Source organism: Mesoplodon densirostris, chromosome 2, assembly GCF_025265405.1.
Source record: "Mesoplodon densirostris isolate mMesDen1 chromosome 2, mMesDen1 primary haplotype, whole genome shotgun sequence".
In the NCBI taxonomy this organism is placed as follows: domain Eukaryota; kingdom Metazoa; phylum Chordata; class Mammalia; order Artiodactyla; family Ziphiidae; genus Mesoplodon; species Mesoplodon densirostris.
The window spans coordinates 189,041,331-189,057,366 of record NC_082662.1 but is presented as its reverse complement, the minus strand read 5'-3'; the positions used below and the strand labels follow the sequence as shown (position 1 = coordinate 189,057,366).

The following is a 16,036-nucleotide window of genomic DNA, read 5'->3' as shown; positions in this document are numbered from 1 at the left end:
TCCTTCTACTAACTTTGGGTTTTGTTTATTCATCTTTCTCTAGTTACATTCAGTGTAAGGTTAGGTTATTTATTTGAGATTTTTTTTTCTTTTTAGCTTGTATTGCATAAGACTTCCCTCTTTGAACTGCTTTTGCTGTGTCCGATACATTTTGAGTCGTCATTTGTCTCTATGTTTTTTGTAAATTGATTTAATTGACATATAGTTGATTTACAATGTTGTGTTACTTTCTGTTGTAAAGTGATTCAGTTATACGTCTATCTGTCCATCTATACATTCTTTTTCATTTTCTTTTCCATTATTCTTTGTCACAGGATATTGAATAGAGTTCCCTGTGCTATAGAGTAGGACCTTGTTCTTTATCCATTTTATGTATAATAGTTTGCATATGCTAAACCCAAACTCCCAAGCCATCCCTCTGGTGTTCCCCTTCTCCTTTGACAAATACTAGTCTCTTTTCTATGTTTGTGCATCTGTTTCTGTTTCAGAGAAGTTCATTTGCATCATATTTTACATTGCACATCTAAGTGATATTATATGGTATTTGTTCTTCTCCTTGTGATATGGGCCAGTAATTTTCTTTTTTGTGTGTGTGATTGTCTTCTTTTTTAATTTTTGTTTTATATTGGAGCATAGATGATTAACAATTTTGTGTTTGTTTCGGGTGTACAGCAAAGTGATTCAGTTATACATATACATGTATCTATTCTGGTTCAAAATTTTTTCCCATTTATGTTATTAAAGAATATCGAGCAGAGTTCCCTGTGTTGTACGGTAGCTCCTTATTGGTTATCTATTTTAAATATAGTAGTGTGTACGTGTCATTCCCAAACTCACTATCTATCCCTCCCCCTGACCCTTCCACCCTAGTAACCATAAGTTCATTCTCTAAGTCTGTGAGTTTTTCTGTTTTGTAAATAAGTTCATTTGTATCATTTTTTCTTAGATTTTGATTTAAATGATATCATATATTTGTCTTTCTGTGTCTGACATACTTCACTTAGTATGACAATCTCTAAGTCCACCCATGATGATGGAAATGGCATTATTTCATTCTTTTTTATGGCTGAGTAATATTCCATTGTATATCTTTATCCATTCATCTGTTGATGGACATTTAGGTTGATTCCATGTCTTGGCTATTGTAAATAGTGCTGCTATGAACATTGGGGTGCATGTATCTTTCGAATTAGAGTTTTGTTCATATATGTGCCCAGGAGTGGGATGGCAGGATCATATGGTAGTTCTATTTTTAGTTTTTTAAGGAACCTCCATACTGTTCTCCATAGTGGTTGTATCAATTTACATTCCCACCAACAATGCAGGAGTGTTCCTTTTTCTTCACACCCTCCCCAGCATTTATTGTTTTTACATTTTTTGATGATGACTATTCTGACTGGTGTGAGATCATATTTCATTGGAGTTTTGATTTGCATTTCTCTAATAATTAGTGACATTGAGCATCTTTTCATGTACCTCTCGGGCATATGTATGTTTTCTTTGGAGAAATGTCTAGGTCTTCTGCCTATTGTTTGATTGGGTTGTTTGGTTTTTGGATATTGAGCTGCATGAGCTATTCATAAATTTTGGAGACTAATCCCTTGTTGGTCACATCATTTGCAAATATTTTCTACCAATCTGTGGGTCATCTTTTCGTTTTGTTTATGGTTTCCTTTGCTGTGCAATAGCTTTGAGTTTAATTAGGTCCCATTTGTTTACTTTTGTTTTTACTTCCATTACTCTAGGAGTTGGCTTGGAAAAGATATTGCTGTGATTTATGTCAAAGTGTGTTTGCTGTGATTTACATCAAAGTGTGTTCTGCCTATGTTTTCCTCTAAGAGTATTATAGTATCCTGTCTTACATTTAGTTCTTTAATCCATTTTGAGTTTATTTTTGCATATGCTGCTAAAGAATGCTTAATTTCATTTTTTTACATGTAGCTGTCCAGTTTTCCCAGCACCATTTGTTGAACAGACTGTCTTTCCTCCATTGTATAGTCTTTCCATCTTTGGCATAGATTAATTGACCATGGATGAGTACATTTATTTCTGGGCTTTCTATCCTGTTTCATTCATCTATCTTTCTGTTTTTGTGCCAGTATCATATTGTTTTGATGACTGTGCTGTGTAGTATAGTCTGAAGTCATGAAGACTGATGCCTCCAGCTCTGTTTTTCTTTCTCAAGATTGCTTTGTCTCTATACAAATTTTAAGATTATTTGTTCTAGTTCTGTGAAAAAATGCCATTGGTAATTTGAAAGGGATTGCATTGAATCTGAATTGCCTTGGGTGGTATAGTCATTTCAATAATACTGATTCTGCCAATCCAAGAATATTGTATATCTTTCAGTCTGTTTGTGCTGTCTTCAATCTCATTCATCAGCATCTTATAATTTTTGGAGTACAGGTCTTTTGTCTCCTTAGGAAGGTTTATTCCTGAGTATTCCTTTCTTTTTGATGTGATGGTAAATGTGATTGTTTCTTTAATGTCTTTTTCTGATCTTTCATTATTAGAGGATAGAAGTGCAACAGATTTCTCTGTATTAATTTTGTATCCTGTAACTTTACCAAATTCATTGATGAGCTCTAGTCGTTTACTGGAAGCATCTTTAGGACTTTCTATGTATAGTATCATGTAATCTGCAAACAGTGCCAGTTTTACTTCTTTTCCAATTTGGATTCCTTTTTTTCTCTGATTGTCATGGCTAGGACTTCCAAAACTATATTGAATAAAAGTGTTGAGAGTGGACATCCTTGTCTTGTTCCTGATCCTAGAGGAAATGCTTTCAGCTTTTCACCATTGAGAATGATGTTAGCTATAGGTTTGTCATATATGGCCTTTATTATGTTGAGATATGTTCACTTTATGCCCATTTTCTGTAGAGTTTTATCATGAATGGTGTTGAATTTTGTCAAAAGTTTTTTCTGCATGAATTGATCATATGGTTTTTATTCTTCAATTTGTTGATGTGGTGTATCATACTGATTGATTTGAGAATATTGAAAAATCCTTACATCCCTGGGATAAATCATGATGTATGATCTGTTCTTGGAGTCTGTTTGCTAATACTGTGTTGATTTTGGTATCTATCCTCATCAGTGCTATGGGCGTGTAATTTTCTTTTAGTGTGTGCTATATTTGTCTGGCTTTTGGTATCAGGGTGATGATGGCCTCATAGAATGAGTTAGGAAGTGTTCCTTCCTCTGCAAGTTTTTGGAAGATTTGCAGAAGGATATGTGTTAACTCTTCTCTAAATGTTTGGAAGAAATTCCCTATGAAGCCATCCACTAGATTTTTGTTTGTTGGGACTTTTTAAATTATGGATTCAATTTCAGGAATGGTAATTGGTCAGTTCATATATTCCAGTTCTTCCTGGTTCAGTTTTGGGAGATTGTGCCTTTATAAAAATTTGTCTGTTTTCTCTAGGTTGTCAATTTTACTGGCAAATATTTGCTTTTAGTAATCTCTTAGGGTCCTTTGTATTTCTGTGATGGCAGTTGTAACTGCTTGTTTTTCATTTGTACATTTATTGATTTGGGTCCTCTCCTTTTTCTCCTGATGAGTCTGGCTAAGGATTATGAATATTATTTATCTTTTCAAAGAACCCAGTTTTAGTTTGATTTTTTGTTTTTGTTTAGGCTCTATTTCATTTATTTCTGCTCTGATAGTTATGATTTCTTTCCTTCTACTAAATTTGGGTTTTGTTTGTTAATTTTTCTCTAGTTAAGTTAGGTGTAAGGTTAGGTTATTTATTTGAGATTTTCTTCTTCTTAGCTTGCATCACTAAAAACTTCCCTCTTAGAACAGCTTTTGCTGCATCCCATAGGTTTTGGGTGGTTGTGATTTTGTTTTCATTTGTCTCAAGGGTTTTTTAAATAATTGATTTAATTGAAGTATAGTTGATTTACAATATTGTGTTACTTTTTCTGTACAGCAAAGTGATTCAGTTATACATCTATCATCTATCATCTATCATGTATCTATTCATTCTTTTTCATTTTCTTTTCCATTATGGTTTATCACAGGATATTGAATAGAGTTCCCTGTGCTATACACTAGCACCTTGTTTTTTATCCATTCTATGTATAATAGTTTGCATCTGCTAATCCCAAACTCAACAAGTTTTCTTGTTTCTGGTGTCCACCCCTGGTGGGTGAGACTGTTCTAGAGCCTGGAGCCTACAGGCTGTTGGATGGGGCCAGATCTTGTTGCTCTTGGCTCAGGCAAAATGTCTGCCTCTCTTAAGAGTTTCAAGTAGATGAATACTCCCTTATATGTCTACTACCAGCTTTTATGACCCCAGAGAGAGCCACAGCCGCCCCCTGCCTCCGAGGAGACCGTCCAAGACCAGCAGGTATGTCTGGCACAGGCTCCTATGAAGTCACTGCTTTTGCCCTTGGTCCCGGTGCATGCGAGTTCTTGTGTGAGCCCTTTAAGAGTGCATCTCTATTTTCCCTGCCTTGTAGAGCTCCTGCGGGCACACCCCACTGGCCTTCAAAGCCAGATGCTCTGAGGACTTCTCCTCCTGATGCCAGACCCCTAGGCTGTGGGGCTTAGAGCTCTCACTCCTGTGGGAGAACTTCTGCAATATAATTATTCTCCAGTTTGTGGGTTGTCCCTCCACGTTATGGGATTTGATTGTATCTGACACGGTGCTCCTCTTGCTGTGTCATTGTGGTTCCTTCTTTTTGTCTTTGGTTATAGAATATCTTTTTTGGTAGGTTCCAGTCTTTTTAATCGATGGTTGTTCAGCAGTTAGGTGTGATTTTGGTGTGCTTGTCCGAGGAGGTGAGCGCAAGGTCCTTCTACTCTGCCATTTACCCAGATTTGTTTTTTAAATGATCACAATTCCCACTGCCAACAACAATCAAAAGAGTGCATTTTCTGCATCTTCTCCAGCACCCAATGTCATCACTTTTCATGTGTACTGATTTCTTTTGTTATTGACTATTAATTGAATTTATTCTACTGTGAATTCTGTTTTATATTTTTTGCTCTTTTTTTCTATTTTCTTGCATTTTTACTTACCAATTTTACTAATCAATCTGAGGATATTTACCTATATGTGATTCCCAGTTTATCATTTGTATTTTGATTTTGTTTGTGGTATATGTTGACATATGATATACACTGCCAATTATTTATGTGGTCAAAAATACGGCTATTATTTCTTTTTAGTTTCCTATCTAGATTACTCCCATGGTTATGCATTCTCCTAAATTTCTCCTAATTGACCTTTCTTCCTTTCTTTCCCCCTTCCTTCCTTCCTTCCTTCGTTTTAATTTAGATCATTAATCTGGTATTTACTTTTCTGTATAGTGTGAGTTAGAAATCTGTTTGTTTTCATCTAGTGTCTTTAAGAAAACATACATTACCATAAATGTCATTCTCTCTCATATATTAAGGTCTCACAATACTTTGATTGACCTTTATATTTCATTCCACCACTGTTCATTGATTCCTCTGCCTATACTGCTTTAAGTAGCTTCATGGTAGGTTTTAATATGTAATAAGTCAAGTTCAGTCTATTTTTATTTTTTAAAAAGTTTTAGGCTCTTTTTATATATTTATTTTTCCATATGAACTTTGACATCATTTTATCTGGTTGCAAGAAATTATGAGATTTGGATCAACAATGCCTTACTAACAAACATTATATAGTACTTGTTATTTAACTTTCGCATCCAAAAACACGGCCTCTTTTTCTATTCAGGATTTTCTTTGTGTTCTTAAACAAGATTTTATAATTTCTTTCATATAGGTCTTATATGTTTTTCAATTATTTCTAGGTACCTTATAATTCTTAGCTATCATAAACTCTTTTCCTGTTTATATTACCAAGTTCTTGTTGCAAATATAGGGAAAATATACACCTGCAAACCCACCATGCATCCCTCCACCCCGCCTCACCCCCCTCACCTTTCGCTTCTTGGACTGCTAAGCTACTTCCCATCTGAAGCTTCCAAGGCATTCTTCCTCTGCCTTCCAAGATCTTCCCCTTGTCTGTTCTTGGACTGACTCCTTCTCATGCTTTAGGTCTGGACTTAAGCGTCACCTCTGCAGTGTCTCTTTTCCTCCATAGGAAATTTCCTCATCACAATTTGCATTTACATATTTCCAGAGACGTACTTGGACTTGATTTTAAATCCATGGAAACAGAGACATTTGCTCATGACTGTATTATGGATCTGGTATACGGGGATGCTCAGTGAACATTGGTGGGGTTAGTGGATCAATTCTTTGATCTCATTCTTTTTTATCACCTCTGCACTCCCGATCTAATATTTTCAGTTTCTTCACTTGCTACTTCTCTTAACCTCTTAACCATCATTTAATATTTAAAATTGAGCTACTACTACTCCTGGTTACCATCTACTTTTTCTCCATATGCCATCTTTTCTATTTTTACCCCACCTTGTTTTCCACTCTTCTCCTAGTGAATCGGCCACTTTGAACATCACCATGACTTCCTCATTAAGTCCAGGGTCCCAATTAATCCTTATTATCCTAATTTCTTTGTAACTTTTGGTAGCTGATAACTTCATGTTTTTCTTCTGGTTTAGGTTCTGTTTTTGAGTCTTTTACGTCCTTACTTGTCCTTCCTTCCCTGACTGCTGCTGTTTCTGCACACTCCCCTGGAGTACTCAGCTCCACTTCCGGCACTATAAGCACTATACTATTTATTAATTCAAGAAGAATAAACTGCGTGACTACCATGAGGGGGGCACCGTGTTAAGTGTATAACACCACACTGAACAACACAGGAAGCACCTGTCCTCCTGGAGCTTAGGGTCTAGCAGATTACAAGTTAACCAAGAGTCACACAAGTAATCATTTGGGTGCAAGTGGGGTCAGCACCAAAGGAAAAGTATAGGATGAGTGGCTCCTGGAAAAGTTCATTTGATGTCAGCCACGGAAGAGTAGGAGGATTCTTTCTGGCCAAAGGGGAAGAGCTATTTAAGCTGTACTGGCCCTAAGGTGAGAAAGAACTTGGGGCTCTTGGAAAACCAGTCCTGTGGGCCTAGAATGGAGAGAATTAGGCAAAAATAGATGAAGACTGGGGTCAGAAAAGATGCATATGGTGTAACAACAGCTCCGTTTAGCAAGCACTCGCTTGGTCCCAGGCATTGCACTTAGCCCTTTATAAAATGCACTGCAATTTAATTCTCTTGTAGTGTTTACGAATTTACATCCCTACTTTATACTTGAGAAAGTGAGGATTAGAGAAATAACGTATGAACAGGATTATGCTTCTGGGAGTGAAAAAAAATATTTTCTATGCATTGTAATATTCGCAATGAAAATAATTTACTTAAAAACCCCTGGTTACAAATATTAACTTTCAAGTTCTCTTTTACTCTATTTTTCTCTTTTAAGATTAAAATTAGAGACCCAAGTGAACAATGAAATGGGTAAGAAGACCAGAAAAAAACTCCCTCAGAGAAACCCCTCAATTATAATAAACTTCACAAACATCCCCATATTTCTCTGAAAAACAATCTGAGGAGTCTGTTTCAATTTATCATTAATTGCATCTGGAATTCACGTTATTAAAAATAGATAATGTAACAACTCCATGGATGTTTTTTGGTAAGGTTTTGTGGCAGCAATCTTTGTCAGTATGTCATCATTTTGATTTTAAAGTTAGTTACTGCAGTAGTTTGGTGGTAAAGGTAGCTGCACCAAGTAATAATCCATGTAAACATAGATGCCTGGTACTGACTTTTCTAATTAACAAACATACTTTTGAAATAAAATTTCAAATAGTCCAACAGTATCTAGAACCTAAAATTTCCTATTACTTACAATCACACATGCACACACACAGTGAGGCTGCAGGTTCCTTACTATCCGTCCTAGGTTATAAAATGAGCTATACTTCACCACAAGCTACTGGGAATGTGATCCTGATGTGTGAGGTATACCCCTCGCTCTACTACCAGCCTGGCAGATTTTACCCCATTAGGATATTTCGGCCTCCAAGTCTCCAGGCATGGTAGCGGTTGTCACTTCCTATGTGAAAAGAACATTCCAACTATCTGTAATATTATTAGGGGTATACTACAGTGATAGGAATAGAATCTGTTGCCTGAGTTTTAGACACCTTTTATAATTTTAAGAAACTTTTCTTACTCAAAGACAGCAAATGATGCACCAAAGAGAACAGGGACAGGTGAAGATGTGCCTTCATTTAATGCATATTTAAAAGCCTACTTCTTAGGGTCTGTCAGCCCTCCACTATCACCACCCCCAACTGTTTTAATTCTCAGGCTTCTCCAAAATGATAGAGTTATGAATAAGAACTGTTTCTGTAGATTAAGTGTTAAGTAAAATAAACAATGGTAGACTTTAGAGGAAAAAAAGCATAGATACATAAAAATTTTTACTGTATTTATTTTTTAATTTTATATTTTTATTTATATTAGGATATTATACAATTTTCAAAGCTAACAACTGAGTCTTTTTAGTATGTGTATTGGTAGCATAACAAAACAAAAGTACTTCACAAAAGAAGTCCATATTACAGTACTATTGAAATAGGCATATGATAATGATGCATTCGTGGGTTATAAACATAATACATTCATTTTAAAGAAAAACATTTAATATGAATAACATTTTGGTTAAAATAAATATGCAGGTGTTAACAGTAACACCTGAAGTGTATATTGATACAAGAATGGTGTTTTGTAATAGACACTATGTAGAATGGTAAGCGGTCATGAAGTGGCTGTCCTGTCTTACTAAATTCACAATCATTGCACATTGCTGAGTGCTTTATTTATACAGAGATATGCTTCATCCACCATTCCTAAACCTCAGCATATGAAACAAAGTCACCCCATGTTGTGTCCTGGGGAACTAGTACCAAAGTCTAAAATAAGGGTTATGATCAGATGGACCTTTCATTTTACTGTTCCTCATATCAACTCAAATGTTTTACTTAATCAATACAAAATTTACTTATAAACAGAAATACAAAGAACATTTTACAGGTGATTATAAAAATTAATCATCTTCATAATTCTTTGAAATGATCCCATTCAAAATTAAAATTTGTTATGTGCAGTGGTTTCTGCAAGAAAAATATGAACACTTAAAGATACAATATCCAAAACAAAAAGTTTCCATATGTAGAAAACAATAATGGATTTCCCTGATCAATAAATTCTTCCCAACTATTTCCTTCCAGCAGATAGATTCACTTAAACGAAAAGTTTAAATCTTTGCTTAGAAGTCCTGTGAGAGGTTAAGCTGATGACTTTTAGATCCATGTATCTTTAAAGATTGCAAGAAAAAGGAGTGTATCTGTTCCAACTAGAGAACATTTCATCTCCATGAATCATATTACATTAAAATGAACATGACACTAACGGTCAACAGAAACAATTCCCCTCGTCACTCTGGAGAAGGAGGGTGCGGGCGTCCAGTGCAGTCAAAGTCACCAGAATCTGGGAGAAACGGCATGTCCGGCCCTCACATATGGAATGACCAGCTCTCCTCTGTCTGTCCCGGGATAAAATTACCCTCCATTCAGAACTGATTAAGATACTGTAGCTGACTAAATTTAGAAAAAAAGTTTACACTTTTGCCCTTTGTACATTTTTAAAGTTTACAAATGATTGTAAGAAAAATACTTCTGTGGAAAAAATAAAACCAGCAGTTATATGGGCTAAAGGTAGGTGTTCTCTGAGCATGAGGGTTTCCTGTTGGCAGGATTATTGTCCCAAGGTTACATGGTGGCATAGCGTCCTTAGGCAGTGACTGCCATGCAGCCTTTTGGCTTCACAACTCTGAGAGGAGCTGGTCACCACTAACATGAAGGCATTCAGGGAAAACATCTCCATGACAGCATTTACTAAACTCTGTCCATTTCCTTAAACTAAACGAAGTGTTACCACCTCTGTTATCTTTATGCATGAACACAGTACTTTGCCTAAAAGCTTCTCAATAGAAATGTTTAGCTCATAAAAATTCTGTTTGTGGTAGTGGCCAGTTTTCATTTCTTTAAACATATTCTCAAGTTACAACCTTGTCGGATAAATTGAAACAGCATCAACATTCACAGCTACAGTACAATGCACATCCCTCTTTCTAACAAGACAATGCACGTGCATATACAGTGGCCCAAATTTTCAAAATTGAAAAAAATGTTTTCAATCCAGGAAAAGTGTTGGTACATCAAATATTTAAAGGTTATTATGTTGTCAGAAAATCTGAAACATTAGTGGATAAAAGGCACGTACAATATAAATAGGAAAGTAACTTGAAGAATAAAAAAAAATTTCGGAAGGGGATCAATCAGAACTTCAATAAAATCTATGAATAAAAACATATGCTTACACTATAGTGTACAATCATGAGTAGAGCATTTAAATTTATAAAGAAATTGAAAATAGTACTGCAGGATTATTCGAAGAATATTTTTCAAATGTACAAACAATAGTAAAAACACACAAAAAAGCCTTGGGCAATGTGCAACTTGGAAAATTACTACCACACCAGCCAAACAAATCCTTAACCACTTTTTAAATGTATTCATTTATACCATTTTAATGCAAGGAGAATTTCAAAGATATTAAAATAAAACAAAATAAAGCAGAAAACTCTTCAGTGTCTGACTCACATTTTATCCCCAAATCTTTTCACATTTAATAGTTGCATTTTGAATGTATAAGCTATTTTAAATCTATGAGAGTTTTAAATGCTTCTCAAATAGTTCATATGTCTACATTTATCTTTAAGAACCCTATTTGAAAGCTACAATGCTAAGAACTAACACACATACTTCAAACTTCTAAAAAAATAATCACAAGTTCACAATTGGGTTCATCTCAAATGTCCATAAATGACTGGAGAGCAGCACACAAGGCACATGTTCAGATACCTTCCTCAGGCTGCACGTCTGTCCCAATGGGGCCAAGCCGAGCCGCCAACATTTGGCACTGAGAGTCTACCTGAACACGACTTATCAGCACAAAACTCAAAATAATTCTAAAAGTCTTTAGCCATTAAAAACCATCATGTTCCATTTGCTCTCCTAACACGCAATCTGATTATTCCAAAGTCACTGGGGTTTGCAAGAAGGTGACTTAAATTGGTACAAAATGAAGCTTAGATGAAAACTGGTTAAGGATTCAAAGCACACTAGCTCTGAAATATTAATCTTAACACCCAAGAACAGGGAGGTATGATTTGCACAGAAATACTTGAACTTGGGTTGCTTACGTCCTCCACGCCATCCATGCGCTCAGCTGCTGGCCATGCAGGCGTGCATCCTCTTGGCCACGTCGTACACATATGTGATGTCTGGTCGCCTTTCTGGGTCTGGGTTGATGCACATGTTCACCAACTGCCGCAGCTACAAAGACAGAAAAGACAACCTGCTTCAGGAAACCACTGTGGTCAGACAGTAACAAGGAACACACTTTGAACAGCTATAGACTTACAGGGTAAGTGTTCTGCTAAATGTTTATTTGGCTGGAAATATATGTGACCGCTGTCAATGACTTTACAATTAGTTGAAGGATCTAAGAAGCATATTCATTGGTGAGTGTTAATGTCAAGCAAGGAGCATTCTCCATAATCAGAGGCTTTACAATGATCTTATGATCTTTCAAAGAAGTTTAATCAGAAGACAGAAGTCATGAAAGACAGTAAGTTTTAAACTCTAAGTCTCCAAATTAACTGAAGATCTCTACACATTTATTTGATCTAAGGTTTATTACAATAGCCTTGATTGTAAGTTTAAATTTTAATAGCTTACTATATATCTAAATGTATACAAGGAAATTAGGATAAATGGCTATCACATACATTTATCATAAACCAATTTATATATTTGTATATATATATATATATATATATATATATAATTTTTATTAAAGTAAAAGCACTCCTCCAAACTAAGAATAATAAAGGCAAGCTAAGTAACAAATAGTATTCTAATTCTCAACTGTATGAAGTAGTATTTATATCCTCATTTTATAGATGAGAGGACTGAGGTTTACTTATTTATTGGGTTGGCCAAAAGGTTCATTTGGTTTTTTGTGTAAGATGGCTCTAGTAGCACTGAGGTGTCTTTAACTTCATTCAAAACAATTTTGTTAGATTGTATGTGACACCTGTCATATCAGTGTGCATTTAAAAAAAGATTTATCAAAGTTGGTAAAGTTTTGTGTAACCATTTTAATATTGAAGATGGGGAAAAAAAAAGCAACATTTTCAGCATATTATGCTTTATTATTTCAAGGAAGGTAAAAATGCAACTGAAATGCACAAAAAAATTTGTGCAGTGTATGGAGGTGTTGTGACTGATTCAATGTGTCAAAAGTGGTCTGTGAAGTTTGGTGCTGGAGATTTCTCACTGGATGATGCTCCATGGTCGGGTAGGCTAGTTGAAGTTGATAGCAATCAAATCAAGACACTAATTGAGAACAATCAACATTATACCATGTGGGAGGATAGCCGACATACTCAAAATATCCAAATCAAGCACTGAAAATCATTTGCACCAGCTTGGTTATGTGAATTGCTTTGATGTTTGGGTTCCACATAGGTTAAGTGAATAAAACCTTCTTGACAGTATTTCCACAGGCAATTCTCTATTTAAACGTAATGAAAACATACCATTTTTAAAACAAATTGTGACAGGTGATGAAGAGTGGATACTATACAACAATGTGGAATAGAAGAGATCAAGGGGCAAGTGAAATGAAGCACCACCAACCACACCAAAGGCCAGTCTTTATCCAAAGAAGGTGATGTCGTGTATATGGTGGGATTGGAAAGGAGTCCTCTATTATGAGCTCCTTCTGGAAAACCAAATGATTAATTCCAACAAGTACTGCTCCCAGTTAGACCAGCTGAAAGCAGCACTCGACAAAAAAAGTGTCTGGAATTAGTCAAGAGAAAACACATAATCTTCCATCAGGATGACGCAAGACTGCATGTTTCTTTGATGACCAGGCGAAAACTGTTACAGCTTGGCTGGAAAGTACTGATTCATCCACCATATTCACCAGACACTGCACCTTCGGATTTCCATTTATTTCTGTCTTTACAAAATTATCTTAATGGAAAAAATTTCAATTCCCCAGAAGACTGTAAAAGGCACCTGGAACAGTTCTTTACTCAAAAAGATAAAAAGTTTTGGGAAGATGGAATTATGAAGTTGCCTGAAAAATGGCAGAAGGTAGTGGAACAAAAGGGTGAATACATTGTTCAATAAAGTTGTTGGTGAAAATGAAAAATGTGTCTTTTATTTTTACTTAAAAACTGAAGGCACTTTTTGGAGAACCCAATACATCACAGAAAACACATTTTGACAAATTAAGAAAATATCCTTCCATCTGATCCTACAGCCAATGAGTGAAGAATATAGAATTTTATTCTTAATTCGAATTGCCATAGTTTATGAAAACACACATCTTTGTAATCTGGTCTTTCCCAGATGACAAGCCAAATCAAGAGGGAGAACCAGATTCTTTAGTATTTATGTCTTTAGAAATTATTCAGATATTCTGAACACTTGCATTAACTCTCTTTCGCCATTATAACAGCACTTAAATTATCAAATTACTGAAATTTCTTCACAGTCCTCAACTTCCACCATGAAGATTTTTTTCATCTGGAGGAAACAGAAGCTGGTGATAAAATCTGTGGGCTGAGTCTGTTAACAGTGTGACGAGGAAGGCCACTACCAGTGAGAAAAGTCAGCTGGAAAGAAGGTGTGTGGAAGGAGGCCCCCAGGGGAGGGGAGAGGAGGGGAGGAGACGCACGGGGTTGTGGAAGCCAGGCTCGCTCAAGGCACCTGCAGCCCTGCGCCCTGAGGTAAGGTACTGTCTCCCGAGGTTTATTTCTTCATCTATTCAAAAAGGAGGCTGGAGTAGATAACCTATAAGGATTCTTCTAGCTCTAGCCCCTAGGTTATATGATTCTACCAGAATTAAGTTTAATGATACAACTTCACATCTAGAAGTTCAACAATGCTGACAGTTAATGGCAGACCCACTGAGAGGGTCTGAGGATTGCAATTTCTATTCTTTGCAGAGGATAGTAGTATTCAACATTCTAAGGGGTATGGCCGTACACAAGGCATCTTACTATGGTGATCTGAGAGATTTAAATCAGAGGTTGGCATTTTACCCATTAAAATAAAAACAAATACACCCAGTTATCCACAATATAGAAAACAGTAGGAAAACTATAATGATACTTATATTTTAAAAGATAATGTTTTCTAACACGTCACCTAGTTGTCAGAAATTTTGTTTAGAGATGAAAATGATAAAAGGAGCAGAAAGGATAACTGGTACCAAAATTAATTCTATTTAACCAAGATACAAGCAGATGCAATAGCCATTTTTTGACTGAATGAAAACTGCTGCACCCTTCAGGCTAGTCAAGAAACCTCACTTTTTCTGCACAGTAATTCAGAATAGGGTGAACTTTCCAACCTACTGTAGCAAATGCTTGGCCCTCAGATGCTCCCACCATGAGGATTACAGACAGACCAACGCAGGTGCAGCGGAAGGAGACAGGATCTCTGGCTCCCCAGGTGGAAGACGAGAGCCAGAAGTAATTGAAGGCGGAAGGGACCAAGAGTGAGGGAAATGGAGAGGTGGATGAACAGCGTGAGCAGAAGGACAGGCTTCACAGGGACACCAGGCAAAGCGGAAACCCCACAGCAGATGGAGCCAGAACAACCCACCATTTGCTTTCTCCCCCCCATTTATGTGGCTCAATCTCCTTCAGATACGTGGTTTATTTTCTCATAAAGACTTTTCTGGGGGGTGGAGATGAGATGGCAGAGTAGAAGGATGTAAGCTCACCTCGTCTTATGAAAACACCAAAATCACAACTAACTGCTGAACAACCATCGAGAAAAAAATTCTGGAACCTACCAAAAAAGATATCCTACATCTGAACACAAGGAAGAAGCTACAATGAGATGGAAGGAGGGGCGCAATCACAATAAAATCAAATCCCATACCCGCTAGGTGGGCGAGACACAAACTGGAAATAATTATATCACAGTTCTGAGCCCCACGTCAGGCTCCCCAGCCTGGGTGTCCAGCAACGGGAGGAGGAGCCCCCAGAGCATCTGGCTTTGAATGCCAGTGGGGTTTGATTGCAGGAATTCCACAGGACTGGGGAAACAAACTCCACACTTGGCACACATAGGGTCTCGTGCGCACCAGAACCCAGGGGAAAAGCAGTGACCTCATACAAGTCTGGGACAGACCTACCTGCTGGTATTGGAGGGTCTCCTGCGAAGGTGGGGGGTGGCTTTGGCTCACTGTGGGGGAGAAAGACACTGACAGCGGCAGTTCTGGCAAGTACTCACTGGCATGAGCACTCCTGAAGGCCACCATTTTCTCACCAAGACCTGGGTCCACCCAATAGCCTATAGGCTCCAGTGCTGGGATGTTTCAGGCCAAACGACCAACAGGGCGGGACCACAGTGCCACCCATCAGCAGAAAGTCTTCAGGAGGCCACAGCTGCCTGCTAAACACACCCCTTGACATGGCCCTGCCCACCAGAGGGAAAAGACCAGGCTCCACCCACCAGTGGGCAGGAACCAGTCTCTCCCACAGGAAGCCTGCCCAATCCTCTTAGATAGCCTCATCCACTAGGGGGGCAGATGGCAGAAACAAGAAGAACTACAACCCTGCAGCCTGCAGATTGGAAACTGCAATCACAGAAAGTAAGACAAAATAAGAAGGCACTAGACTATATCCCAGAAAAAGGAACAAGATAGAAGCCCGGAAGACAAACTCAGTGGAGATAGGAAATCAACCCAAAAAAGAATTCAGAGCAATGAGAAGTAAAGATGATCCAAGATCCTGGAAAAGAATGGAGGCACAGATTGAGAAGATGCAAGAAATGTTTAACAAAGACCTAGAAGAACTAAAGAAAAACAGATGAACAATACAATAACTGAAATGAAAAATATGCTAGAAGGAAACAACAGCAGAGTAACTGAGGGAGAAGAACAGATAAGTAACCTGGAAAACAGAATAGTGGAAATCA

At 37.1% G+C, this 16,036-nt stretch overlaps 1 protein-coding gene across 5 annotated transcripts in view; it reads right to left on the bottom strand.

Moving 5' to 3' along the window:
• Positions 1 to 8,430: 8,430 nt before the first annotated feature.
• Positions 8,431 to 16,036, bottom strand: part of NEK7 (NIMA related kinase 7) — a 136,520-nt gene continuing 128,914 nt past the window's right edge. For 3 of the 5 annotated variants that reach the window (XM_060091466.1, XM_060091465.1, XM_060091469.1), the window contains one exon: positions 8,431 to 11,362. In XM_060091466.1, the coding sequence (XP_059947449.1) occupies positions 11,252 to 11,362 (111 nt within the window). In that variant the 3' untranslated portion in view covers positions 8,431 to 11,251. The remainder of the gene's footprint in view (positions 11,363 to 16,036) is intronic. The other 2 variants (XM_060091468.1, XM_060091467.1) reach the window with 2 other exon arrangements.